Here is a 27395-nt window from a genome sequence, read left to right on the forward strand (position 1 = left end):
CAGTTATGATTTCTTCTGACTAGCATGTAGTGCTCTCTTGTACTTGAGGAAGTCACCTCTCAAATTCCAGCTGGAAAGTCATTGCTGGTGAAGTACCCTGACCTCCTGGTTGAAGCAGTCACTTCTGCTTTTGGTGGACTTTTGTATACGCTGCTGTCACAGTGCTTATCACAGCCTATTGTTAGTGCTACCTGCCAGTTCTCATCACTTGATGGACTGCCCCACTAGCAGAAGCCATCTCTTGTTCATCTACACTTCCTCAGCATTCAGCACAATATATGCCTTGCAAGTAGTTGTTATTCTGATGCAGAAGTTTTCAACTTGGCCCTATTTATCTTTGGGGTGAGCAATTCTTTGTGGTGGGCGGGAGGTGGGGGGGGGAAGCTGTCCTGTGTATTGTAGGATGTCTAGCAGCATCCCTGGCCTCCACCCACTAGATGCCAGTAACATGCCACCATCTCCCCCCTACGTCCCCCCCCTAGTTGTGACAACCAGAATGTCTCTGGACATTGCCAAATGTCCTATGAGGGAAGTAAATCATTCCTGGTTGAGAACCACTGCTGTAATATGTTTAATGAATTAAATATAAAAATGTTTTAGAAAGTGCTATAAACTGCAAAGTCTTATTATTTTTATGGTGTTCTTGGCGGCTCTAAAATGTTTTGAACTAGAAACATTGAATACAGTAATTTGGTGGTTGATACCCAGTACATTTTCAATCAAACAGGTCTCAATTTTATTACTTAAATTTGGGGGAGATTTGATTTAGGCTTCTAGTATGCTGTGTGATTATGAAAAATCTTATTGGAGGTAGTCCTCAGTGAGCATGGACATGTATTATGGCCCCCAGCATCAATCCTACAGCTATTACCTTTAAACAGTCCATATGATTCCCTTAAATTGCATAGCTCAGTTGCCTTTCAGTGTGGAAATAACCTCACCTAGTTTGTCCGTGGTTCTCATAGAACAGGTGCATGCATTGTTTAAGGTTCAACCTATGTAATGTGAAAAAGAATGCATTTCCGTTCTGAGAAGGTGAAACATAATTCGACGATGTAGTCCACCAACGTAACTGGAGTCCCAGGTAGGAGCCAGGCATTTTGCAGTGGGCTGGGGATGCAGTGGGCAAGATGAGAGAGGAATAGAGCTTTCAACCTAGGATGAAGAGAGTGCAGTATCTAGTACTACCTACTTCAAAGGGAGAAGTAGCTTAGTGGACTATGTGAAACAGATCTAGCTCATGAGTGAAAAAATGGCTGTTTTTGAAATAATTGTTCATTATCCTCAGGCCAACCCATATTAGATATTTCCTCACTCAGATGTAGTGATTGTATAAAGGAATGATGTTCAATGGCCAGTATCCATTTTCTTGAACATCTCAGTGTTCTGCAGTTCAAAAGAGCAGCCTCTGAAGGCAGGAGAAAAGTGGGAAAATCCATAAAAGGGCAACAATTACGGGCTGAGGCATATATATTTAAAGGGAGGGAAGTCATGATTTAGTTATTTTCTGTCTGGCCAGATGCTTGGAAAGTATAGGTTGTGTGTGAGTGTGTGTGTGTCTGTGTATTTATTTTTGATTTCACCTTTCCAAATGTGTTTAGGTGCTGACAGCCTCATCCTTTTCCTCTGATGTCCCCCTGAGTTGCCAGGTCCAGCCTCTCCCTTCAGTCATATAGTGTGTCCCAACCATCCTAACTTACATACCTTAGTCCTAGGTCTCTTATTAAATAGTCTTCTTTAACTAACTGTTCCAGTTTGGAGACATTATGAACACATCTTTCTGTGGCTTACTTGCTTTTACTCAAGGAAGAGTTACAAGACAAAATCTGAGGTCCTCTGGATGTTGATCCATTAAAATAAGTAGAGCTACCAGAACCTTCCTTGTCTACCTCATAGGTTATTACGATGATCAAATGGAAAGACTGAGGAGACAGTCTTGTTAACTTAAAATTGCAATGAAAGAACAAATAATTTGCAAAGGCATACACCTTCCAGTGTTTTCTTGCAACCCCTTTAACACCCACATGTTCTTTGTGGTTGTTAAAAAATATCTCTAGATATTTTTTAAAAATTATTTTTGTGGTAAAAGTACATAACACGAAGTTTATCATTCTAACCATATTTAAGTTTATAATTCAGTGGCATTAATCACATTCACAATGTTGTGCAACCCTCACATCTGTCTTTTCCCGAAACTTTTCATCACCCCAAAAAGAAAGTCTATAACCATTATATAATAACTCCCCATTCCCCTCTCCCCAATCCTAACCCTAGATAACCTGTATTCTGTTTTCTGGCTATATGAAATTACTTAATCTAGATGCCTCATAAAAGTAGAATCCTAGAATACTTGTCTTTTTATCTGGCTTATTTTGTTTAGCTTACAGATATCTTTAAAGCAGCTCTTGGGGACACCTGGGTGTCTCAGTTAGTTATGTATCTGACTTCAACTCAGGTCATGATCTCACAGTGAGTTTGAGCCTCACGTCGGGCTCTGTGCGGACAGCTCAAGCCTAGAGCATGCTTTGGATTCTGTGTCTCTCTCTCTTTCTGCCCCTCCCCCTCTCACACTCTGTCTCTGTCTCTCTCTCTCTCTCCCTCTCTCAAAAATAAACAAACATTAAAATAAATAATTAAATGCTTCCCTTAAAAAACAAACAACAACAAGAACAATAAAACAACTCTGTCCCGCACCCTTAACCTGAGGTTTTATTGCCAAATATTTGAGGAACAAAATGACTGGCATAAGTTATTGAACTGTGAAAATGTTACTAGATTTCCAATATGATGGTGATACAGTGTTTATAGTCTTTTTAAGTTATAGACTGTAGGATAATTATTTCTATCATCCTGAGCAAGCGTTGCTCTTTTGGAGATCATTAAAGGACTAACATGACTCTACAATATGCTAAAGTAATAGGACCGTGAACTCAAGAAGCTAGTTGCATTGGTAGAAAACACAAACCGACTATGTGTTCATCTTCATTCAGGTGGTTGATCAACTGTGTGAACCTGTATTGTCTTAACTAGTTGCCAACTGTCCATTTCATTTACTCTTAAATTCTTGTATGTAGTGGGGAATGCATCCTGTCTTATGTTAACCAGTTGCCACCGGTCCCTTTAAGTTATTTTCATGTGAGTTTGTTTTAGTTCGAGGCCCAAACTCATGACTCTTGTTGACAGAGGCTTACAAGTGACAGCTTGAAAAGAATCCCTCACTGGGTGATTGTCGTGAATGTATGAAATTATTGCATGGAGGGGAGAGAGCCGACACTCTCTGACTCTGTCTCTTGTGCCAGACCTTTTACATGAATCATCTCTCTGAATCCTTCCAGCCCCCTGAGGTAGCAATATCCCTCTTTCGCCTATGAGAGGGCCACTAGCAGAGAAGCACACCACTCAGCAGCACCCCAGGGGAGGACCTCTCAGAGGTAGTCCTGTCCTACTCCAAATCCCAGGGGAAGTGTTTCCTTTAACTAGAATGGCAAAGTTTTCAGTTCTGATAGTATAGCTCAGAAACGGGGATAGAAAGGGAGAGCAAAAGGCTGCCAAATAACATTAACTGAATTTTTCATGACAAAGTAATTCCTCCAAATCAGTTTTTTCGCTTTACTGTACTTGATTGAAGTATCATTATAATCTCATGTTTAATATGTAATTTAGCATACTGCAGAGCAGAATAAAAAAGCTGAAAATGAGCAAGAATGCATAGATTATTCATTGCCTGCATCATGCTCTCTCCGGCGTGCAGACGTGGAAAGGGGTGCTATGAGATGAAGCTTCTCTCCCCACTCGGGCGCTCCTCTTGCTAACACAGGGCACTCCTACTGACAGAATGTGTAACCATTCACTTTGGTTTTAAAATGTTCTTTTTTATAGCAAGTATATTATGTATGTGCATCTTAGCTGCTCATAGTATAACACTGCTATTCAAACAAATAAATCTCACTTAGCCAAGGAGAATGTGGTAAAAGATATCCAATTATTTTACCTTTCTTTTCTTGGGGAGGAAGAGGGAGTGCTCAGGTCTCTGTCTTCCAAGTGTGTTGTACAAATTGTTTTAAGCTGTGTTTAATGTTTTGCTTTTCCTATTAAGGTTTTTTTTTAAGTTTTCAAATTCATCTTAAGAGAGACAGAGTATGTGAGCATGGGAGGGGCAAAGAGAGAGGGAAAGAGAGAGAATTCCAAGCAGGCTCCGTGCTGTCAGCACAGAGACGGATACGAGTCTCGAATTCATGAACTGTGAGATCATGACCTGAGCTGAAACCAAGAGTCAGATGCTTAACCAACTGAGGCACCCAGCCACCCCTCCTATTAAGATTTATTTTATATTTTATTAACATTTTTTTAATGTTTACTTATTTTTCAGAGAGAGAGACAGAGCATGAATGGGAGAGGGGTAGAAAAAGAGGGAGACACAGAATCTGAAGGACGCTCCAACCTCTGAGCCGTCAGCACAGAGCCCGTCATGGGGCTTGAACTCATGAACCATGAGATCATAACCTGATCAGAAGTCAGACCCTTAACTGACTGAGCCACCCAGGCACCCCTAAATTGGTTTTAGGTTCTTTAGTTTTATCTGCTCCTAAACTCCTTAATTAACCCCTCCAAAGGGCCTGAGGTCACAACTTTATGTTTCTCATTTTTATCACCTTGTTTCCTCTTTGTCTGGTTGTAATAGGTGCTGTTGAGTTTGCTGAACTGATGGAGGTGGTGGTGAATATTTCCTTTCTTTCATTAATTAGCTTCTCTTCCTAAGAGAACCATAGAATAATGTGGCCTGGTGGTAGTGTCTTTTTATGGTGTTTTCCATTGCTGTTTTACTTTGAGCAAGATGCTTCTTCATTATGAGCTTCTTGGCCCTCCGTTTGGAAAATGTAACCAATCAGAGGTGACCTCTATTTTCTGAGCTAATCAAAAAACAAACAAGTGAATGTAAAATTTGTCTCAGGAGGCTAAAAAAAATTTCTTCTTAGATAAGCCAATCTATTTAACTATAATAAATATTAAAACAGTATTTTATTGTTTTAAACAACATCTATTTAAAACAGTATAATATTCTCTTGCAGTTTGGTGTGTTGGAAATTCAAATCGGCCAGTAAATTTTTAAGGAACTGATTCTGGTATATTTTAATTCCTCAAATGCCTTATTTTATTTTTTTAAAATAACCTTCAAATATAACTGGCAAACTATGTGTAGGAGTGACTGCAAATGAGGAACTTAGATTTTATTCTTCACTTGAAATCTTCATATTTATGATTGCATGATTAATTACAAAGAAGTCTGAAATTTTCCAAAAGTTTCTGTAGTTGGGAAGGCATTTTAAACCTTCTTATTTATTTTAACACATAATATTTTTCATAGCATGGCTTGGTCTACAATTACCATTCATGTAGTGTTTATGGCTATGACAGAGTACCTGAAGGGGCTGCCTGATTGTGTAGTGTGCCCTCCCCTCTACTTCCCACAGCCCACCATTTTGCCGAGTTAAGCTTGCTTTAATGCAAGGTCATTTTAATATGAGCCTCAGTAATACGTAATCATTTTAAGTATTAAAAAGAATAATACACATCTCTTTCTGGTCATTTGTATCAACATTGCTTTATACAACGTGGATGCTCAGGAATTGGTTACATTCTGGATTGAAAAGGGCTACTCAAATCTTTGTTCATATGTCAAAAGAAAAAACCATGGAGATCCTAAAAGTCTAATTGTGTTGTTGCTCTAGAATTATTGGAAAACATAAAAGAGCAATGTAAAGTACAAAACTATATATATATATTTTTTAAAGCAGTAAATGGAAATTAGATTTTTTTGGCAGAGTGGAAAGTGGGAGAGATTTTAATCATTACTCATCCCATTTTTGTAGCAACTGTATCTCATCAGGTCTAAGATGCTATTGATTGTAAGATGTATCCCAATTTCAATGGCACTAAAGTATTTTTAAAATGTGGCTGTAAAATGAATAAAATGTGGTAAATGCAGATTCTCTGCCCCAGGACCTCTGGAAAACATATTCCATGTAGAGTAAAAGTATGTGCTGGGTCTGTGTTAGCTCCTTTCAGTTTTGTTTATGATGAAGTAAGTTTTGATCTTTTAAAAACAAATTGACACTAAGATGACCTTAATATGTATCCAGAGTATTCTAGTGAGGCCCACTGGTTCAAACTCAGACTATGAGAATGTAACAGTCTAATTTAGGGTTAGAGAATATTCATGTTTGAAAATGGAATAATAAGACGTAACATGACCTTTTGTCTAAAATATTCCCCAGATATACGTCTTCGGTTTTTAAGGCTCACTGAAGATGAATTCTAAAAATTTTTATCAGTAGAATTAGCTTGAGTGTCAACTAAATGTAAAGACCTGCAGGGAATTAATATGAATAAAATGTGTCACAAACTCAGAGAGACCTCTGAGTGACTAAAGATTCTCATTATCTCAGAAACTTTCCTTATTTGCTACCTGATTCCTTTGCTCAACTCATATTTTAAATCTGTTTTTCCTCTGTGTGGTCTGTAGAGATAGAGACTCATTTATGGTAATCTGGGGAAAAGAATAAATCTGATTGAGGCTCTGGGTAGCCAACTTCTCCTTTTTTAAATGAGTTGTGTGAATATGACTCTAGCATAAGATCTGCTGATGGGACCATGAAAGCCTAGATATTAACTTCCTTGCCACACAGATTGGCACTGGCCTTGTGCGGTGTCAATGAAGTGCATCTGGAGCAAGCACAAAATAGGGAGGCTAGAGAGTGAGGGAAATGTGGATTCTCTGGGGCCACACTGATGTGGGTTGGTGGCCTGGTCTTATGGGCCAGGAAGTTGAGAGACAGCTCCAGGTAGTAATTAAGACACTTTGCATTTTAGTCTGCTTTCCAGACCACTTTGCAATAGAAGATTTAGCTCAGCTTTGTATCACAGCTATATATCCTATGCCTTTCTAGAGGATAACTTTCATATAAACAACATACAGAGATGACAAGTACATTTGCAATTATTCCTATACACCAGTGTGGCTAGTACATCTATTATTCATGTTAATATTTTCATTATTATGACATTTCAGTTTGCATTTTAAAATTTCATCTCTGTCTCTTTTTATCTGTTCTATTTCAGGGACTCAGATAGATGTCCCACATCAGAACTGTGTTAGACACGGGTAGGGGGGAAATGAAATAGACACAGTCACTGTCCTTAAGGGTTTCACAGATTAAGACAAAAAGAAAAACTCATTCCAGAGAGGGAACTAGCCCAGCTAGCCAAGAGACTTCTTTACTTCTTTGTTAATAACACACAGAGCAGAACCCTGGCTTAGGGAGATAGGGAGATTAGGATTCCACTGATTCTCTAAGGCAGTAGGTAAGGCTCTTTCTGTGATACACTCAGGTGATACTGGCTCTTTGTATTCCTAGGGCTGTGTTCTGATGCTCAGATTAAAATGGTTCTCCTTACTATCTCCTCTTAGAGAACAGAATTGCCATTTAGAGATCAGCAACTGGGGGAATTTGGCCATATGCTATGCAGAAAGGGCCAAAGAGGTTTCTATAAATTGAATTAGGATTCCCTTCCCCCACCAGTACTGGACAGTGATTGAAAAAGGACTCTGTGGGCTTACTGACACAACTTTTTAATGGGAGTCTATGCAGTACTGTCTGCTGATGATTGAACCTCTTGGTAAATAACTTACCATTGCCTTGATTTATCGTTATCTTTTTTTTATCTTGACTACTTCGTAAAAATACTATTAGAAGTTTTGAGATTTTGCTCAGCTGTTCCATCCATATCTGGAGATACCTTTTTGAAGAAAGATGAGATTTCAAGGCAAGATACAAAACTTTACAAAGGTCATTTGGATCTCTTGAGTTTATGTCCATTTGCTTTTAGAATTTGCTGAAGTAAAAATCTATGTATAAATCTGTCTGTATTATCACAGTCAATTCAGGTGTAAGTTAACATCTGTCACAAATATGGTCCAAATATGCCATATTGACTGAAAACATATCTGTAGGAAATTTCACTCAAGGTGTGCAATTATGATTTAATTTTTTAGTGGTAAGTCAGGTTATGCTCTTCTCTTTCCTTTTCATCCCGATTACAAGTCAGCTGAAGGGTAGAGTTGAGTAGGGACGGGATGAAGAGCAAGAAGGAATCATGTACTTAAACACTCAGAAAGTTTTAGCCTTGATTCATTTTTGGTTGAAACACAGTGCAAGTGTTATGTTTAGTTTCTCCTGCTCTAAAATAAGCACTGTTAATTTTTTCATTTGGTGAATTTTCACACAAGTGCTAATCACACGTTTCTATAAATTATATTAATTTAACTTATTTCCCTAAATGTTGTTCTGCAGTGTGTAGCACGGATGTTCTCAGATTCTTGGCTGTGTGAGCTTGTTGCCGTTGGAAGCAGAACAGAAACATCTGAAAGGCATTATCTGAATTACCGATGCCGGAGCATCTGATCTCACCTTTTACTCTGGTTCCTAAAACAACTGTTTTTTCCCCTTGTGTTTTATCTGTATGTCCTGCTTCCTCCATCTTGACATTGCCCCACATTTGGTTTTTTTGAGAAGGCACTGTCGTCATACAAGTACAAGTTAAAGAAAGTAAATTTGGGTCATCGTATTTGGTATTTAATAGTTTAGTTTGCATGAGGGTGACTACTTCAGATTTAAAAGACGATGGAGATCGGTGTGGGCTATAATGTGTCCTTTCTATCCCCTAAAAGGAGTGCTCACTTATGAAAAAATTAAGTATTATGTGTATCTTTCCTTTTCAGAGTATGATTTCATCCATTGTAAATAGCACATATTATGCCAACGTGTCAGCAACCAAGTGCCAGGAGTTTGGGAGATGGTATAAGAAGTACAAGAAGATTAAAGGTAAACTGACTTTTTTTTTGTTTTTAAAGCCTGTTTTTAATTTCTTGGGTCAATAAGTTGTTGGTTCTTTGGTGTTTATGCTAATTTTAGATATACATTTTTATAAACTTGTATATAATTTTTATAAAAGTAAGAATCTTTAAAAAAAATTTTTTTTTAATGTTTTATTTATTTCTGAGAGTGAGAGAAAGACAGCATGAGCAGGGGAGGGTCAGAGAGAGAGGAAGACACAGAATTGGAAACAGCCTCCAGGCTCTGCACTGGCTGTCAGCACAGAGCCTGACGTGGGGCTCGAACCCATGAACTGTGAGATCATGACCTGAGCTGAAGTCGGACGCTTAACCGACTGAGTCATCCAGGCGCCCCCAAAAGTAAGATTCTTAATATTCCTATCAGAAGATCCTAATTAGCTCCCTTAAAACTAAGATGGTATTATGGGACACCTGGGTGGCTCAGTCAGTTGGGCGTTCAACCTCTGCTCAGTTCATGATCTCATGGGTTTGAGCCCCAAGTTGGGCTCTATGCTGACAGCTCAGAGCCTGGGGCCTGCTTCAGATTCCGTGTCTCCCTCGTTCCCTGAGCCTTCACTGCTTGCACTCTATCTCCCTGTCTCAAAAACAAATAAAAATTTTTTTTTAAAAATTAAGTGGTATTAGAATTAAATTCTTAGCATAATATATGAAGTTTATTTTCACAAGAGACACTGTGAAGACCAAGATTTTTAGAAATACTTTGAAATGGTTTATTTCAGATAGACATGTCTGTTTAAATAGCTCAATCAATAAATCATTTCCATTGACATATTAATGGAAATTTAAAAGCAGTCATTGTAGATTAAATCGGCATTGTAGGTTGAAACGATGCAATGGTAGCAGGAAATCTTTGGTGAGAAATGGAGTTTTGATGTGCTTATTTGGTGACAGTTTCAGAGCTGTGGTTAAATCAAAGGGACTCTGCAGTAAGCAGACTTGTGTTCAAATCTCTATCCTGCATTTGCTAGTGTGTTTTTGTGAGTTTAAACACATTACGTATTTAACTGCACCAAGATTCAATCTCCTCATCTGAAAATTGGAACAATAAGTGTCTAAATCACTCATTAGCTATGAGGACTAATCAGGTTAATACTGGTATAAGGAAGTCTCTTAATAAATAATAACTATAATATTATAATGCTCTACCAACAATTAATAGTAGTAGTAGAATTAGCAGTAATAAATGTGGAACTGTGTCTGGTCCTGATAATACAGCCTCTTATATAATAAGTGGCATGCTATTTAGACCATCCAGCCCTATAAATATATCAGTGATATTTTGCCTTTGCAAATATGTCAATGTTGGAAACATTCTGGTGTTCTCACCCAATTCAAATGCTATTCAAATTCAAATGCTATGAGCCCTGAGGGGATTTCGGGAATTTTGGGGTGACATAATAGGTTGATGTTCAAGGATCCTGCCAGTCTATATTTTGCATGATTATGACATCATCCATCATATTTTATTATGGGTATTCATAGCCTTGCTGACAGTCCTCTGCCCCCATATGAGGTTCAAATGACAATTTATGGTGGGTAGGTAAAAGTAAAAGAGGAGTTTATTTGTTTTACTACCTGCAGGTTTCCTCTAGGGAGACAGTATCCAAGTAATGCTTGTTGGTGTTTGTGTATTTGGGAGCTTGTTTACAAGGTTACCTTTTGACAAAATGAACTTTACATGCATCGGCAGTACGTTTCTGATTACAAAGGACTGAGAGTATTTTATGCTAACTATCCAGTTTATAAGGAAAGTCAAGATGTTGAACTACCCAGGAGGAATTAAGTACACTGAAAATTGAATTAAGATCCATTTCTCTTCAACATATTCTAAAATTCTTAGCCGCATTTAGATTTCAGTCTGAGCACTTACTTTAGGATATTATTAATATTAACTCTTACACAGGATAAGATGAATAACTCCTTCTCATTATAAGACACGATTGTGTAGTTCAGAAGGGTTTCTTTTCTCTAAGCGCTGTCTCTAAGTTTTTCTTTTAAGATAAGATTGTTGAAGTGTTTGAACATATCCTCTTTGGCTAAACATCAAAAGAATCATGCAGCTTCAAGGTCATTTGTTAGATCCCATTTACTTGCTGTTAGAAGAGAAAAGGAAGAGAGCGTCCTCTTTTAATAGGCCAGAGTATAATTCCAGATTCAGAAAGACTGGAAGCTCTTCACTCTAGTGTTTTCAGAATTGCCACTACAGAATCTGTGTGTGTGTGTGTGTGTGTGTGTGTTCACATACACATATATTAACACTTATATCTTCTACTTTTTCCCCCTTTCTTAGAGATTCAATTCTTTAAGCTGTATTTTTTTTCAAGATAGTAAATGCACAGTTAAATCTTAAGTGCCATAAAAGCAGACTGAGACCTTGATTTCAATCAGGAGGTCAAGGATCCACACCTGAAGAGGCTGCCAGACACTGTGTACACATGCTATTCAAAGAGATGGAGCTAGTCATTGCTGTTGAAAAGTGTGTGTGTGCATGTGTGTGTGTGTCAGTAGGAGGAGAAAAGGGAAGGTTAAGGTATGTGTGAAGTAAACACAAGCTGCCGTAAAACAGTTCAAGTGGTGTTGATTCATCAACCAAGGGAGTGGGAGGAAAAACAAAGAACTCATGGCAGGTATAATGGTGTACAGAAAATAAACACCCAGAGAAGTACATTTTATTAACTTTCGACCCTCAGTGAAAAGGAAGTGTTGGACCTATACAGGCACATTTCATCTGATGGAAGCTTTGTGCTATGAATAGATGTCGCTGTGGGAGTTCCTATCTAGTAGAATCCACTTCCAATGGGAAAGGAATGATTTTGTTTGTAAAATCTCTGTTTGTGTCCACCCATTTTCAAAATGAGAAAAAGAAGTATTGAGTTTCAAATCTGGAAATTAGTGGTAGCAACATCAGAACTCTACCTTAGGGTTCTGCCTGAGAACCCAGAAGTCAAGAGTTCCATGCCCTTCCTTGCCCCCTACCCATGCTGTTTCCACCCCCACATTACCAATTTACATGTATCCTGGCTGATATAATGTATAGAAGAAAATCTCATGCTGACTTATAATGTTCCAAACTAAATGCAGCTACATTGTTAAATATGTTTCCTATTATCTGCTAATGTCTGTTTTAATAAAACAGTGGGAACTAAATGGTTGCTTCTTAATCAAAACCATGATTTCCTGACATAAGCTATGTGATTCTGTTACAAATTGCCACATATAGATCTCCTAAGTCAAAATTTTTTTCTGTCTTCATAGAAATAAATAAACAGTAAAATAATTATATACTCGGGAAGATCAAAGTAAATATGACTAAAACCTGGCAAAAATAAAAGTCCACTGAAAGGATTAAAAAAAGGGATCAGATTGCAAATTCTATAGTTAATGCTTAAATAAATATGAGAAAAATGAACAATCAATAATTTGATATCATTAAAAGCAGATGTAAAAACTATATACAAATGGAATTGTCTGAATTTTGAAGTAAACATTTTAATGTGCATTTTTTGAATTTGTTGTTATTATAGCTAAACTATTTACACTTCTTCTTTAAAATGTCCAAAGTTAGTTTGGCTTAGCATGTTAACTTTATTTTACCCAGTGATCACAACAAAGTACATTCTGTTTACCTTTTTTCTTTAATTTCAAAGACAATCATGGTTGACACAGACATATTTAAGTTAACATTAGTGTTGATTCAGGATGGATGGGGAGAGAGAGTTTGTATACGCTGGTTTTAAGGTCCAGAACTATGAACCTGCTTCCCAGGAATTTTTGATAATTGAATAAAATGAAGTATGTAGATAGGGTAGTGGGTTGGTTTGGATGGCATTTTTTATTGCTGTTCATCTCATACTGTAATTGTTTCTGCCCTAGATTTTACAGTGTAGCGCTCTTAAGCAAGTATAAGGAAAAAAAAATGTACATATTGTGTAAAAGCAGGGGGGAAGAAGAGACCAATATTAGCAGTTGTTTAGTGTGTAGGAGTTTTAATGTTGGACACAAGGATAATCCACAGGGACCTGGAAATGTTCATGCTTCCAAAATTATTTTCAAGAATTCTTCGGATTATGTGGAATTTACCCCTTCCATTTTTCTTTCACAAGTTTACACATTTTAATGAAACACTTATTTTTGTAACTTATCTCTTTTATATTAACTATTTAGATGTAAACTTGCCTCATCATTTCTGTGAAACTAAGTGGCAATTATATATGCAGTACCATCAGAAATTACACTCTTAATGGTAATCCACTTTTCAGGGGACCTTATAAGAAAGTGCCTTAACGGGGCACCTGGGTGGCTTAGTTGGTTAAGCGTCCGACTTTCGCTTAGGTCATGAACTCGCGGTTCGTGGGTTCGAGCCTCGCGTCGGGCTCTGTGCTGACTGCCAGCTCAGAGCCTGGAGCCTATTTCAGAGTCTGTGTCTTCCTCTCTCTCTGACCCTCCCCTGCTCACACTGTCTCTCTCTCTCTCTCTCTCCTAGAAATAAATAAAAATATTTTTTTTTTAAAAAAAGTGCCTTAACAAAAAAGGACTCGTATATTTTAAATGTGTCCTAATTAAAAATTAATGAGTTAAAAGAAAATAATGTTATGTCTAAAGTGATATTCATCTGACACCAAAAGTAAAATGAAGTGTCATCTTTGCTGAGGTCAATCTCAAGTATTTAATGTGTCCCAAGAAATAAGGGTCATTGAAAGTTCAACCATATACTAGTGGATATTGTAAAATTATTTGTGTCATAAAATAATACCACTAGAATGAATGGACCTAACCAAACCCCATATTTTGGCCAGAAAGCAAAATTATCCTCATCACTTTTCTTAATCATTGCTCAAGAACCCCCTGATTGTTAGTTGTCTTAATTTTATTTATTTGAACTTATTTTGCAAAATATTAAAAAGCTGGGAGAAATGAGGATTTTAAAAACCAGTGTTACTTTTCCAAGCCTGGGTTATTCTAGTAATCAGTATTTTATCTGACCCTGTCTGATCTAGTCTTGCAAGATCAAACGTCCAGGCCAGCAAGCAGACAGTAAACAAAGCCCGTGAAGGGTTTCAGTAAACACAAAGATTAGATGTTGAATGAAAATTAAACTCCTTGAACTAGTCCTCTGTACTAAAGTGGTTAAGTGGGTTGTGATTAAAAGAAATAAGTAATTATGATCATTATAGCTGAAATGATATAATGTTACCACATTTAAAGCACCTCTTGTACCCAAAAATGATTGTGTCATTTACAAAGTGGTGCCTCAGAGTTGAATAGAGAAATCAACGTCCCCTGACCTGGTTCTGTAAGGCGGCCCTTGCTTAGCCATGGTGGTATCGGTGGTCAGGACAATGCCTTTAATCAACTGCCGGTACTTCTGCCTCTGCTGTTGTTTAGCTCTGATGAGGTAAAAGCAACTTACTTTTGTCTACCTAATTTTTCTGAGTCATGAAAGAAATTTTCTTTCAGCTTTGGATCTAAATGAAGGTGTTCGGTAAGGAAGTTTGTTCCTCTGCCTGTACTGCATCTTGCTTAAATTAGTGCCAAAATCAAATCCTTGACTTTTATGTAAATCCTTGAACTTATATAAATTTTATATAAATATTCATGGAAATAGAAACATCACTTTCACAACCGACCACTTACTGGTTTCCCAACACTTAGAAGAGTCTTGTGCTTTTTTACCCTGATAATCATTTATGTGCATTCATTGAAGACTTTTAGCCTGTTTGGCCCTCCCATTAAGAACTTTATTGGCCATGGGGTGCCTGAATGGCTCAGGCAGGTTAAGCATCTGACTTTGGCTCAGGTCATGATCTCATTGTTGTGAGTTTGAGCCCCGCATCCAGTTGTCAGCACAGAGACTGGAGCCTGCTTCAGATTCTGTGTCTCCTTCTCTCTGTCCCTCCTCCACTTGCACTCTGTTTCTCTCTCTCTCTCTCTCTCAAAAATAAACATTTTTTAAAAACTTTTTAAAAAAGTTATCGGTTGTGTGACCAAGTGAAAGAATGGCATATGGGAAATGTCATGTACCCTAAGTTCAAGTGTGGGCCAATTCCTTACCTGGATCTTAAAAACCTCATTCTAGCTGTACTGGTAGTTGCTTCTTTGGCTTTAGCTTTGTTTTTAAATGTTCATCAATGTCAAAATGTGGAACAATCATTTGTCAACAATGTGGTTTGTAGATTAAAAGAAACAAATTTGCTATCTGCTTATACTATTTATTCAAAATGTTTTTTAATGTTTATTTACTTTTAAGAGAGAAAGAGTCAGGGTGTGAGTGGGGGAGGGGCAGAGAGAGAGGGAGACACAGAATCCGAAGCAGGCTCCAGGCTCTGAGCTGTCAGCACAGAGCCTGACACGGGCTCCAACTCACAAACCATGAGATCATGACCTGAACTGAAGTGAGACGCTTAACCTACTGAGCCACCCAGGCTCCCCTCTGCTTATATTATATATAATGCCATTTTTTTTAACGGTTTTTTTTTTTTATTTATTTCTAGGAGAGAGAGAGAGACAGCGTGAGCAGGGGAGGGTCAGAGAGAGAGGGAGTCACAGACTGAAACAGGCTCCAGGCTCTGAGCTGGCAGTCAGCACAGAGCCCGACGCGGGGCTCGAACCCACGAACCGCGAGATCATGACCTAAGCGAAAGTCGGACGCTTAACCGACTAAGCCACCCAGGCGCCCCATATATAATGCCATTTTAAACATATGTTTTAAAAGGATACAAAGGGGAAACTGATATTTTTCTAACTCCCTCCTTTCCTTCCTCATCTATCTATCCATCCATCTATCATATATAATTATTGTTTGAAAGAAGTAGAAGATACAGTTCTTAGTTTCTAAAGGCCTACATCTATAAAATTAGTTTGAGCATCCACTTTATGTACCTGGTAGGATTCTAAGTGGGGAACATTACACAGTCCCTCCCTGTGGGAAAATTATAGTTACAGTTAAATAACTAATTTTAAGCAAACAAATGTTTAGTGAGTGCTTCTATTACAGGCCATTTTGAGTTCTAGAAGCAGTGAGAGACATCCAGAAACACATGAGGTATGGTTCCTACCTCTGACAGTATTGCAGTCAGCCTAGCAAGGGAGGAAGCCCTCTATCTGGCAAATAGAGCAGTGGTATAAACTTGAGCATGTGGTAGCGCAGAGAATGGTCCATAAGTTTTACCTGATATGTGTTAGGTTGGGGGGGAGGGTAATTTGAAAAGTAGCCCATGAGTTATATTTTAAAGACAGTGGGATTTTGCAAGAACAAAAAGAGAAGGGAGAACATTTCAAGCAACTGCAAGTTATCGGGTATAGATGCAGGGATGCAAAAGAGCACAGATGTTTAGAAAACTATGGGTGGTTGTCCAGCGTCTCTAGCATGACAGTACATTAATCACAATACTGTCATGCAAGAGATGCCCAGAATGGCTGACATTTGGTGAAAAAGAAACGGTAGAGCATGAATAGGTGTGGGGTTGATGATAGTATCAAACATTAGGAAATAAACAAAGATTTTTTTTTTGGATCTGGTTATAGGGAACATTTATGTTATAATGAAAAATAAGGTTGGGACCTTACCTTGGGGAACTCTGTAAGTTCCACTGATGTATATTGAGACTTGGTGAAAACTTTTCAGCAAGGGAGTGATATGGTGAAAATGAGGATTTAAAAAAGAAATTCCTTTAGGGGAGCCTGGGTGCTCAGTTGCTTAAGTGTCTGACTCTTGATATCAACTCAAGTCATGATCCCAGGGTTGTGAAATTGAATTGCTTAGCATGGAGCCTGCTTGGGATTCTCTCTCTTCCTCTCTCTATCTACCTCTCCCCAGCTCACACTTTCTGTCTCTCTCAAAATAAATAAATAAACTTAAAAAAAAAAAAGAGAGAAATTCTTTTAGAATTCATCTAAAACTATGTGTGGGGGTAAGTGTGTATATATACACACACACATACATACATACATACATACATACACACACACACCAATATAAGTTGAGGTTGCTGGTACTTTAGTGAAAGTTGATGAACTAGGGAGAAATATCCACTGGGCCATTCAAGATGTGGAACCAGCTGACCAAAGGACAGGACTAGAGAATAAATTTTGAAGCTAATTTTTTTGACATGATAGTTAAAACACCACCAAAAGAACATTCTCTGAACAAGAGAATGAGAACAGGAGGGGATTGGAAGGTTTGAGAGGAAAATAGCCATGGCTTAAGAAGATAGGAAGAAAGTGAGATTTCATGGAAGCCAAGGCAAGATGGGTTAATAGTAGGGAAATATTATCACGGATGCCAGGAGGAGAAGGAAAGACGTATTTGGAGGTTCTTAGCTTTGGCAAAAGGGGGATCGTAATGACATTGGAGAGAGCTATTTCTTTGTAGTGTGATAACAAGGGAATATATATGCATCTAAGCAGGGAAGGTGGCATAGAAATGAGAACAGATACTGACTTAGGAAAGGATATAAAAGTAGCTAATGACAGCATTGGGATTAAGTGTAGCATACACTCCTCACCTCCTCTCCAGTACTCAGGAGAAAGAGGATGGACCCAGTGGAGGCCAAAGGCTCTGGAGAAGAAGAAGAGTGATAAGCGAGAGTTTACAAACTAGGAAGGGATAGGGTCTGCAGCACAGTGGATACTTTGCCCTTGAAAGAAAGAGAAATAGCCGTGTCTTCTTTAGAATCTGAAGGAAAGGAAAGGAGATGAACAAGAAGACAGGTTTTGGAGATGGAGTGAGGGGTAAAGAATGAGGTGGGTCATCCCATAGGTAGCTGTTGTGATTAACCAGCAGTAAAAGAGAGAATGTCTGGGATGGGGATTGGTTAGGAGAATGCCTGAAATAGGTTCTGGAGCAACCATATTTTGGCAACAATGGTAGCATAGGGAGCTGAATGAAGTGACAAAGTTAGGGGTTTATAGTGGCTCAGGTCTTCACTTCTTACTTTTTCCTTTTGGTATGCTTTAGATTTCTCAGAGCTTCAGATTTCCATTTGTCCTGCCCTGAAACAAAATGAGAAACTCAAAAACAAAGATAGATCTGATGGTGCTTAACGAGGAATCTACAGTTGGGAAGTGAGTTTTTGTATGTAGACCAGGAAGTGTCTAGCTGATTAAAAATCTGATATGATTGTGATGACATCATCTTATTTGGGGGAAATCAGTGGGTTAGAATCAGAGAATTCTCTGGTTTCTAGATCAATTAAATAAAAAGTATTTGTTTTTCCTTGGATGATTTACAAAGTTAAAAGCTGAAAAGCACTTATTAAGTTCACAAGGTACTCAAAGCTAAGTACAAGTACTATGTAAGATATTAGGTCTAACATGATCATTGCCTGTGCTAGACATTTTACTAGCTATTCACCTGACTGATGATAGTCATTCATTTCACCTTTTGCAGGAATTTGAGATTATCTAACATAGGAATCCTGAACTCCCAAGGGAATAGACAAATTTGAACTCATAGAATATAAGTCAGTCTATGTGTTCTAACATTGGGCCCTCCAAGATGTCATCTTTCTAAGTTCCATGTTTTATAGTAATTTTGACTTACTTTTGAATAATCCCCTATTAGACCAAAAGTTTTTCGAAAGAACACTTCAGGGACACATCCATTTTGTGCCCTCCTCAAAAGCCTTGTGAACATAGGACTTTGAACATTGTAGGTATTTATTTTGGTAAATGGTAATAGAATTGAATTTAATATATGAACTTATTTGAACTTATACATTTAAAACAGTTTTATTTTTACACATAACGATATTTTGACTACTCTTACTTGCTGTCTAATGTCTTGATTGAGAGAAAAAAGACAATCTTTGCCTTTAATTCATATTATAGATGTCCTTAGCAAATTAGTAATAGGTTAAAATCATTCCTTTTTTCCCTGTTAATTAGTTACTGAGCTAAAGATTTAGCGATAGTCAATTTCACTGAAAGAGACAGTAACACCTTTGTTAAGTAAAAATTAGGGACCTACAAAATGCATCCCTTTAAGGTTTTTCCAACTAGTTTATTAAATATTTTCCTTAAAATAATGACCTAAAATATTTAAGTCCTGTAAAACCGAACAGAATAGCCAATGGAAAAGAAAGAATTATGGGTTTATTGTTTCTTTGATTAACTTTCCTTTAATAGTCTGGATGAAAGAATTAATACACATAGAATGCCAACTGGCAATGGTAGAATGCTCCTAAACAATGATGTTAAATTTTTGAAATGCAATTTTTTTTCTATCATGCTGAATTCACCTTTGAGATTATAGTTTCAGACTAAAGAATAAAAACAAATAGATAAAACTTGCTTTAACCTGTACAGAAAGTTACGGAAATACACAAAATGACTAATGTTATCAAACTATGATAAAGCATTATTTGAAACCAAAAGGGACACTAGTATTCAGATGGGGAGGGGGGTGCTGAGATCACAGTAGGGGTAGAGGTGGAATAATGCTCACTTTTTCCATGGAACATAATAGGTCCTCTGAGCTTTTTTTGCCAAAACACAGAGGTGTCCGGCTTCAAGTGCTTTATGGTAGATATATATGTTTTTGTGGATCTTAATATGATGGAAAAAGGAAGTTGATAATAAGGGGAAAATACACCTAAGAAAACCAGTCATATGGTATTATCACAATGCCGGCTGGCTGGTATACTTCGCTTATGGGGCTGGAAGCATTTTCCTTCCAAGCCTTGTTTTATTAGGAGTTAACAAGTTGGCTCTGAATATCTTGCTCTAGGCAGAGACTTTGCAAGCAAGTTCTCAACCCAGAGACAGATTCTCTTTAACAAATTTAGAGAAAAACAAATCTTTAACTTTTGTAGTCCTAAAAGACTTAGCTTTTTGGGTTTTTTTTTCCTTTTACCCTTCGGTCTTTTCAAACTCGTAATATTTTTCTTTAATTATATTTAGTGAACTCTTCTGGTAATAGTTTTTTTTTTTAATGGTGTGGGATTTATATTTGATATGTATAAAATATTAGCTTTAGCTCTAGAAATCATGTCTGTGTTAACAGAGAATGGATCTTAGATAACAAATTGACTTTGAACCTCAGTTATTGACTAGGATAGAATAAATCAGAAATATTTTCAGTGATTGGGCATATATTTATTATTGGCACATGAGATGCTGTTATGGTTTGTCAGGGAAATTAGTGTTATACCTTTTTTTAAAAACAATTTAACTCAGGGGCGCCTGGGTGGCTTAGTCGGTTAAGCATCCGACTTTCGCTTAGGTCATGATCTCGCGGTCCGTGGGTTCGAGCCCCGCGTCGGGCACTGTGCTGACTGCCAGCTCAGAGCCTGGAGCCTGTTTCAGAGTCTGTGACTCCCTCTCTCTCCGACCCTCCCCTGCTCACGCTGTCTCTCTCTCTCTCTCCTAGAAATAAATAAAACATTAAAAAATTTAAAAAAAAAAAAAAAAAAACAATTTAACTCAGTGAAGAAAGACTTTGGGTGGACAGTAACATTTGATTAGTGATAATATGTAATCCACCTCAGAGAGAAGAATCAAAGTACATAGCAAGCTGAACCATATTATATTGCTATTTTTATAGATTGAAATTAGATATTGTCAATTTCATATAGTTCAATCATACAGGAATTTATTGTGATTGCTTGGGATTCTCAGGTTATTACCTATATTATATGTGTGTGCATACTCCCTTTTACTTCTTGTTGCTTACATGTTTCAAAGAAATATTTCATATTTATAGAGGTTATAAAGAGTACTTGACAAAGCTCTCAATTGTGTGATCCTGTCTTTTATCAGTCAGCTGGGAGTCCATACTGATGACACTCATTTTAGGACAAAGCTTTTTTGGCTGCAAGAAAAATAAAAGAACAAAAGAATTGCAGATTCGTGAAAATAAATATGAGTATGATTTGTGTTATTGTGTATATATGTGTGTATATATATATGTATATCACTAGAATAAATTGCTAATGATAACATTGAGATTGAATGGAACTATGTTTTATCATCAAATAGAAATACATTTTAAATTGTAAGCAGATGTTACAGGCCCTTGTGTGTAACAAACAGTTAAATTATCTGAAGCGAATCTATAGGTTGAATATGTAAAACTAATATTATTCAGTACTGTATCTCTAGGGGCTGGCATCATTTCTGGCACATAATAGTTGATTAGTAAGTACTTATGAATTAAAACAATAAACAAGTGTGAATAATCCTGTCTTAGTGATTAGCTACTTCAACTGTAGAGAAATCAGTGATTTCATCACTTTTTAGAACTGACCCACCTTTTCAGTCTGTCACATTAGAAGGGTGTACAAGACATGTAGTGGAGGCATCAGGTTGTACCCTTACCATTCAGATAGCCCGTCCATCTTCATGTCACCGATGGTTGTGCATGCCTTGTGCATGTATGCGTGCACATACTAATAAAGAAGTGGGACTTCTCTGTAGGAAAGTAGATTTGCCCTGACTCAAACCCTAAAATTAATAATAACCACATACCCCAAGTTGGGCCTTTTAGCATAAGCTGTGGAACAAAGGCGTTAAGGTCCTAAAGACAGGTTTGAATTGGATTCTTCCTTTAGTAGGTACGTGATATGCTTTTTTTCTGAATTTCAGCTTCTTCAGTAAAGTGATCATAATAATATCTATGTCATACTGTTGTGAGAGTTTAATGACAATGATATGTGCAGGGCTTAGGTCAGTGCCTCAGCTACCATATAAAAGGTAGAGCTTCATGCTACCTGAAATGCAACTATGTTGTAAAAGAGGTATATGACCAAGACAGATATGAGAATTTCTGCACTTATAATAAGCATTTTTCTATAAAGAAAGTTTATTTAAAAGTATTTGTGACATATTTAGGCCCTGAGAATTTCTTTGAATTATGCAGAAAAAGAGAAAAAACTAGGTTTTATCGCTCATGTGGTTTGTTTATTATGCTTATGAGGCTTAGAGCCAACAGCTGTAATCATTTTGAATATTTATCTACATTTGGACAGCTATTTGACCTTGAACAAATTATAGGAACTCTCTGATATTAGATGGGATCATTGTCTTTAAAATTGAGCTCCAAGTTTTGGGGGCTAAGAGGTTGAAGAGCCAGGAACTTGGGGTGGGGGTTTGGAAATCCAAGGCAGTGATATATTCAGGAATATCTTTTGTCCACACTCCCCAAGGTTTGGGTACCAATCAGAAATTATTAACTTTATTGGCAACATTTCTACCAAGAGTGTCAGAAGCTAACCTGTGTCATATATTTATAGAATCACCTCTAGAGTATTTTCTGAATTGAAGGAGTCACAGAGAAATTCTGCTATTCCCTCCACCCCGCTTTCTTTGGTTGATATTCTTCTACTCAGGGTTTTTAGGAGAGGTTCTAGGGAATACTAGAGTGTTATCTTATTAGGGAATCCATTAGCACTCATTCATGCTAATCCGTTTACATTTGCATAAGCATCTTAATGGTTTAAGGAAAAAATCCATAGGCGAAAAATTCCAGAAGTTTCTCAGTGCAAAGCCTTTTACCCAATTCATTGCATGCTTTGTAAGTATGGACAGACCCCAGGAGTTATTTCACAAAAGCAACTATGTTAAGGTTTGCATTAAAACACAAGGTTCATAGTTCTGGAAATTTTAATCAATCTTTTAAGCAGTATTGCTAGATAAACCTGCAGGAGCAATATTACATCAACCGATAGTGTCACTATATAAACTGATATTATTCTTGTTGCAATGGGGAGTTTGGCAAAGAGACATGTCTTAGGAAAGTCTTAAATTCTTACCATAAAGAGTCAAGAAGCAGAAGCAAACATTATGAGAAAGAGAATTGTTTTGAAAATCCTAGCAGCAATTCTCTTTAAGACACTATTTGGTAAGTAACCTGGAAGGCTGGTTTAAAACCAATTTGCAGATAATCCTCCCTGTTTTACAGATAATCTCAAAATCACCCAGAAAGTTAGAACCCAGGCCTTAAAAAGTCCCAATTTGCTCCAACACCTATCCTATGCCATCTTTGCTGTGATTGGCAGGCGTCTGATGTATGCTGATCAGACATTTCTCCTTTGGCTTTTAAATTTTCAGTATATTTTGGGGGCATTTAGTCATGGAGTAGATTTTGAGTATTGAAATTTTACTAAGTTTACTTTACATAGCATCTATAGCAAATAGACCTAATGAAATCCAACTGAGAAAAGCAGTAAACTAAAGAGGAAAAATTATGGGTTTTGTTTGTTTGTTTTTAAGTTTGGACATTTTTGATGCCTACTCATTCCCTGGGAAATACAAATAAGACATCAAACATTTGCTTTTTAAAAATACTGTAGGACATACATTTTCCTTCTTTCTTTTGGTTGAAGTAAATGTAACATGTATACATTTAGAGCATATTTTATTCCTTAAGTTTTAAAAAATTTTTATTTATATTAACTTTTGAAACTTAAAACTGTATTTATGTAACATTTCTATAAGTTTAATTTCAAGAGTTGTGAGATTATACCATTTTATTTCCCATATATTTTTCTACATCCTAATTTGAAGGCCAGAATAAGAACTATTGAACCTCCTTTGGAGAAACTGAATAGCAACATATCCCAGTGTATACTGTGTGAGGCATGTGATTCTATATTGATAATGAATTCTTTTCTTTTTTCTTTTCTTTTCTTTTCTTTTCTTTTCTTTTCTTTTCTTTTCTTTTCTTTTCTTTTTTCTTTTTATTTATTTCTAGGAGAGAGAGAGACAGCGTGAGCAGGGGAGGGTCAGAGAGAGAGGGAGTCACAGACTCTGAAACAGGCTCCAGGCTCTGAGCTGGCAGTCAGCACAGAGCCCGATGTGGGGCTCAAACCCACGAACTGCGAGATCATGACCTAAGCGAAAGTAGGACGCTTAACCGACTAAGCCACCGAGGCGCCCCTGAATTCTTTAAAATTATAGGATTTGTTTCTAAAAGTAGTATGATGTCACATGACATAGTGACTTGAAAAAAAGAAAAGATTGCAGTTCTTTAGGTGACCTTTCAGAAACAGATGTTTGTCAGAGTGTCTTAATCAGGGAGTTTTGAAATGGGAAGCTTGATCTGTTAATCATAATTATACAGATATTTTCTGAAATTTACAATAGTGCTTTGACAAAGATCTTTCACATAGATACTGATCATCTAAACTTTGCTGATACAATTCTGAGGCAATATTTTTCCTATGGTAAGACTGAGATCCAGAGAATCTCCAACTTGCCCCACAAGGAGGCCCCACAGCTAATAAGAGGTATGGAGCTGAGTACAGCTTTCTAATACCAGGTCCAATCATTGCTTCTTCAGTATAACATTTATCATCAACCAAACTAAAGATTTATCACAGATAATTTTTTTAATGTTTGTTTATTTTTGAGAAAGAGAGAGAGAGAGACAGAGACAGAGACAGAGCGTGAGTGGGGGAGGGGCAGAGAGAGGGAAACAGAATCTGAAGCAGGCTCCAGGCTCTGAGCTGTCACCATAGAGCCTGAGGTGGGTTTTGAACCTACAAACTGAGATCATCCCCTGAGCCAAAGTTGGATGCCTAACCAACTGACCCACCCAGGTGCCCCAGATATATATATTTTTTAATGCTTATACATTTATAATAGAGTGAATGTTAAGTAAGGTTAGAGGCAAAAATAAGACTGACAGTTAATAAGTGTCTGGTATAGCCTCAAAGACAGCAATGTAAAAGCAAAGACAACATAGAACAGTGAGTCTCAAACTTTAGCATACATAAAAATTCCCCATTTCAAAAGACAGTTAATACAAAGATGATATAGGTGTTGATGCTTAAACTTTAGTGTACATAAGAATCATTGGAGAGATTCTGATTTGGAGCTCATGAATTTGTATTTCTAGCAGTCTTCCAGGTGATATTGATTTTGATGGTTCAAGGACTATACTCTATCTGACAGCATAGACCTGAAATATACGATGTACATAAAATATAAGTACATATCAGGGATTTGTTATAATTAAATACTTGACTTCCTGGATGTAATGCAAAATTGCTTGAAATAAAATGAGATTTTTGTGGAGTGCTGTGTGACTCAGTTGGTTAAGCGTCAGACTTCAGCTCAGGTTATGGCCTCATGGTTCATGAGTTCAACCCCCTCATTGGACTCTGTGCTAGCTCAGAGCTTGGAGCCTGCTTCAGATCTGTATCTCCCTTTCTCTCTGCCCTTCCCCTACTCACATTCTCTCTCTCTTTCTCTCTCTCTCTCAAAAATAAACATTAAAAAAATGAGATTTTTGCACCGAATATCTTTTAATTGTAATGCAGATTATTCCCTGGGAGGAGTGTGACTCTCTAGTATGAACAACCAGTCACAGCCAGCAATCATTGTCACTAAATAGCAACTGGTCATTAGGTGCTCTTGGTTAGAACATCTGTGAACTTGGGAGGCTTTAGAAGACCCTGCAGTTTTAAAGTAGGGCTACAAAGACCTTTTCCTACTTCAGAGTTAAATGGAATCCCAGAAGTTCAGAGAGTGGTTAGATAATGGTTTCCCATTCCCTAAAGTTTTCACTCTGTCCCAGAAAGCTCAGAGGAATCTTTGAGATATCCTGGAACTCTGAGTTCCTCAGAAACCTGAGCTGACTCCAGATCTGAACTGTTCACCTGCAAGGCCCCTGGACTGAGACCCTTTCCCAGAGATTAGAAGAGCTACAGAAAGCCTCGAAGCTACTAGGCGTATAAATATTTCAGCCCCACTTGCCTTGACAGTTCCTCAAGCCACATCCTACTTGGAAACTTGAACTTGAAAGTGGAGATATCATTCCTTCCCAGGAATACAGATCACCTTTAGGACTTTGGCAACAGTAGAATCAAATTCGTTGTGAATTAAATTGCAACTCTGATTCAAAGCCCTAGAGGTTGTGTGTTTTATGTCCCTTTAATAAGTAAGCATTTTGGCTCTATTGAGAAGATTTTTGGTTGTGAATGCGAACATTGCTTTCATCATCAGAAGCAGGACTACCATTTATCCTTCACTTCTTTTAAGGATTTTTGTTCCACACCTAAATATTGCAGAGACTGAGATGGACCTTCAGACCCAACATGTTGTCTTTGAAGTTGGTTTAGTTTGATACAGACTTAATATTATGTTTCCTATTAGAGTAAAAAACAAAACACAAAATCACACACTGCTGTTAGGTCTACACCTCACCCATTGTGATTACTTTCAAATAAATTTAAAAAGAAAGGAAGAGAAGGACTCATGCTCTGTCTCTCTCTGTCTCTCCAAAATAATGTTAAAAAACACTAAAAAAAAAAAAAAGGAAGGAAGAGAAAGAAAAGTAGAAGGGGAAGGAGGGAAGAAAGAAAAGGAAGGAAGAGGGGAAAAGAAGGGGGGGAAGAAGGAAGGAAGGGAGAGAAATAGAAAAGAAATAATGAATGCCTAAGCCCAGTTTTTATTTATTTCTTTTTTAAAAATGTCTAAAATTGTGAAGTTTTATTTTTTTACAAATACTTTATTGTCAAGCTGGTTTCCATATAACACCCAGTGCTCATCCCCACAAGTGCCCTCCTCCATGCCCATCCCCCCGCCCCCCACACACACCCATCAGTCTTCAGTTTGTTCTCAGCATTCAAGAGTCCCTCATGGTTTGCCTCTCTCCCTCTCCCCCACTATTTCCCCCCTTCTTCTTCTCCCCCCTCGGTCTTCCGTTAAGTTCCTCCTAATCCCCCTATATGTGCAAACATATGGTATTTGTCCTTCTCTGTCTGACTTATTTCGCTCAGCATAACACCCTCAAATTCCATCCATGTTGCTACGCATGGCCAGATTTCATTCTTTCTCATTGCCATGTAGTATTCCATCGTATAGATAAACCACATCTTCTTGATCTATTCGTCCATTGATGGACACCTTGGCTCTTTCCATGTTTTGGCTATTGTTGAGAGTGCTGCTGTGAACATTGGGGTACATGTGCTCCTATGCATCAGCACTCCTGTATCCCTTGGGTAGATTCCTAGCAGTTAAACCCAGTTTTTAGATGGAGTCTTGTACATTGTGATGCTCCTCTGACCTTTTTAAGCATTTGTCTTTCACCTGCTGTGGCTTTAGAGGCTAAAATATTATTATGATATTATTTTTATGAGAGTGGTAGCAGAAAAAAATGAAAAAGTTTTTCAAATTTAGCAAAATCTATACAAGTTGTACTGAGACCATAAACTGTTCTGGTCAGTGGAGATGTACCCTTTGGTAAGTCTTGATGAGTATTTGATTTTTAAGCATTCTTAAAAGTGAGGATGATGATATTTTTCTTTCTTTATTTTTTTTAATGTTTATTTATTTATTTGAGAGAGACAGAGGGAGACACAGAATCTGAAGCTGGCTCCATGCTCTGAGCTGTCAGCACAGAACCCCACAAGGGGCTCGAACTCATAAACTGTAAGATCATGACCTAAGCCGAAGTCAGAGGGTCAACTGACTGAGCCACCCAGGCTGCCCTTTTTTTATTTCTTCCCTGGCTGTTATTTGTAGAGCTGTCAGGGACTGA

The 27395-nt window shown here is 37.5% G+C and overlaps 1 protein-coding gene across 3 annotated transcripts in view; it reads left to right on the forward strand.

Annotated features, from left to right (window-relative positions):
* The window catches only part of SATB2 (SATB homeobox 2), a 191616-nt gene that overhangs the window by 84390 nt on the left and 79831 nt on the right, over window positions 1-27395 (forward strand). For all 3 annotated transcript variants that reach the window (XM_039221780.1, XM_039221779.1, XM_039221781.1), the window contains one exon: window positions 8780-8882. In XM_039221780.1, the coding sequence (XP_039077711.1) occupies window positions 8780-8882 (103 nt within the window). The remainder of the gene's footprint in view (window positions 1-8779; window positions 8883-27395) is intronic.

Source organism: Hyaena hyaena, unplaced genomic scaffold, assembly GCF_003009895.1.
Source record: "Hyaena hyaena isolate Hyena2069 unplaced genomic scaffold, ASM300989v1 scaffold_1009, whole genome shotgun sequence".
NCBI classification, from domain to species: domain Eukaryota; kingdom Metazoa; phylum Chordata; class Mammalia; order Carnivora; family Hyaenidae; genus Hyaena; species Hyaena hyaena.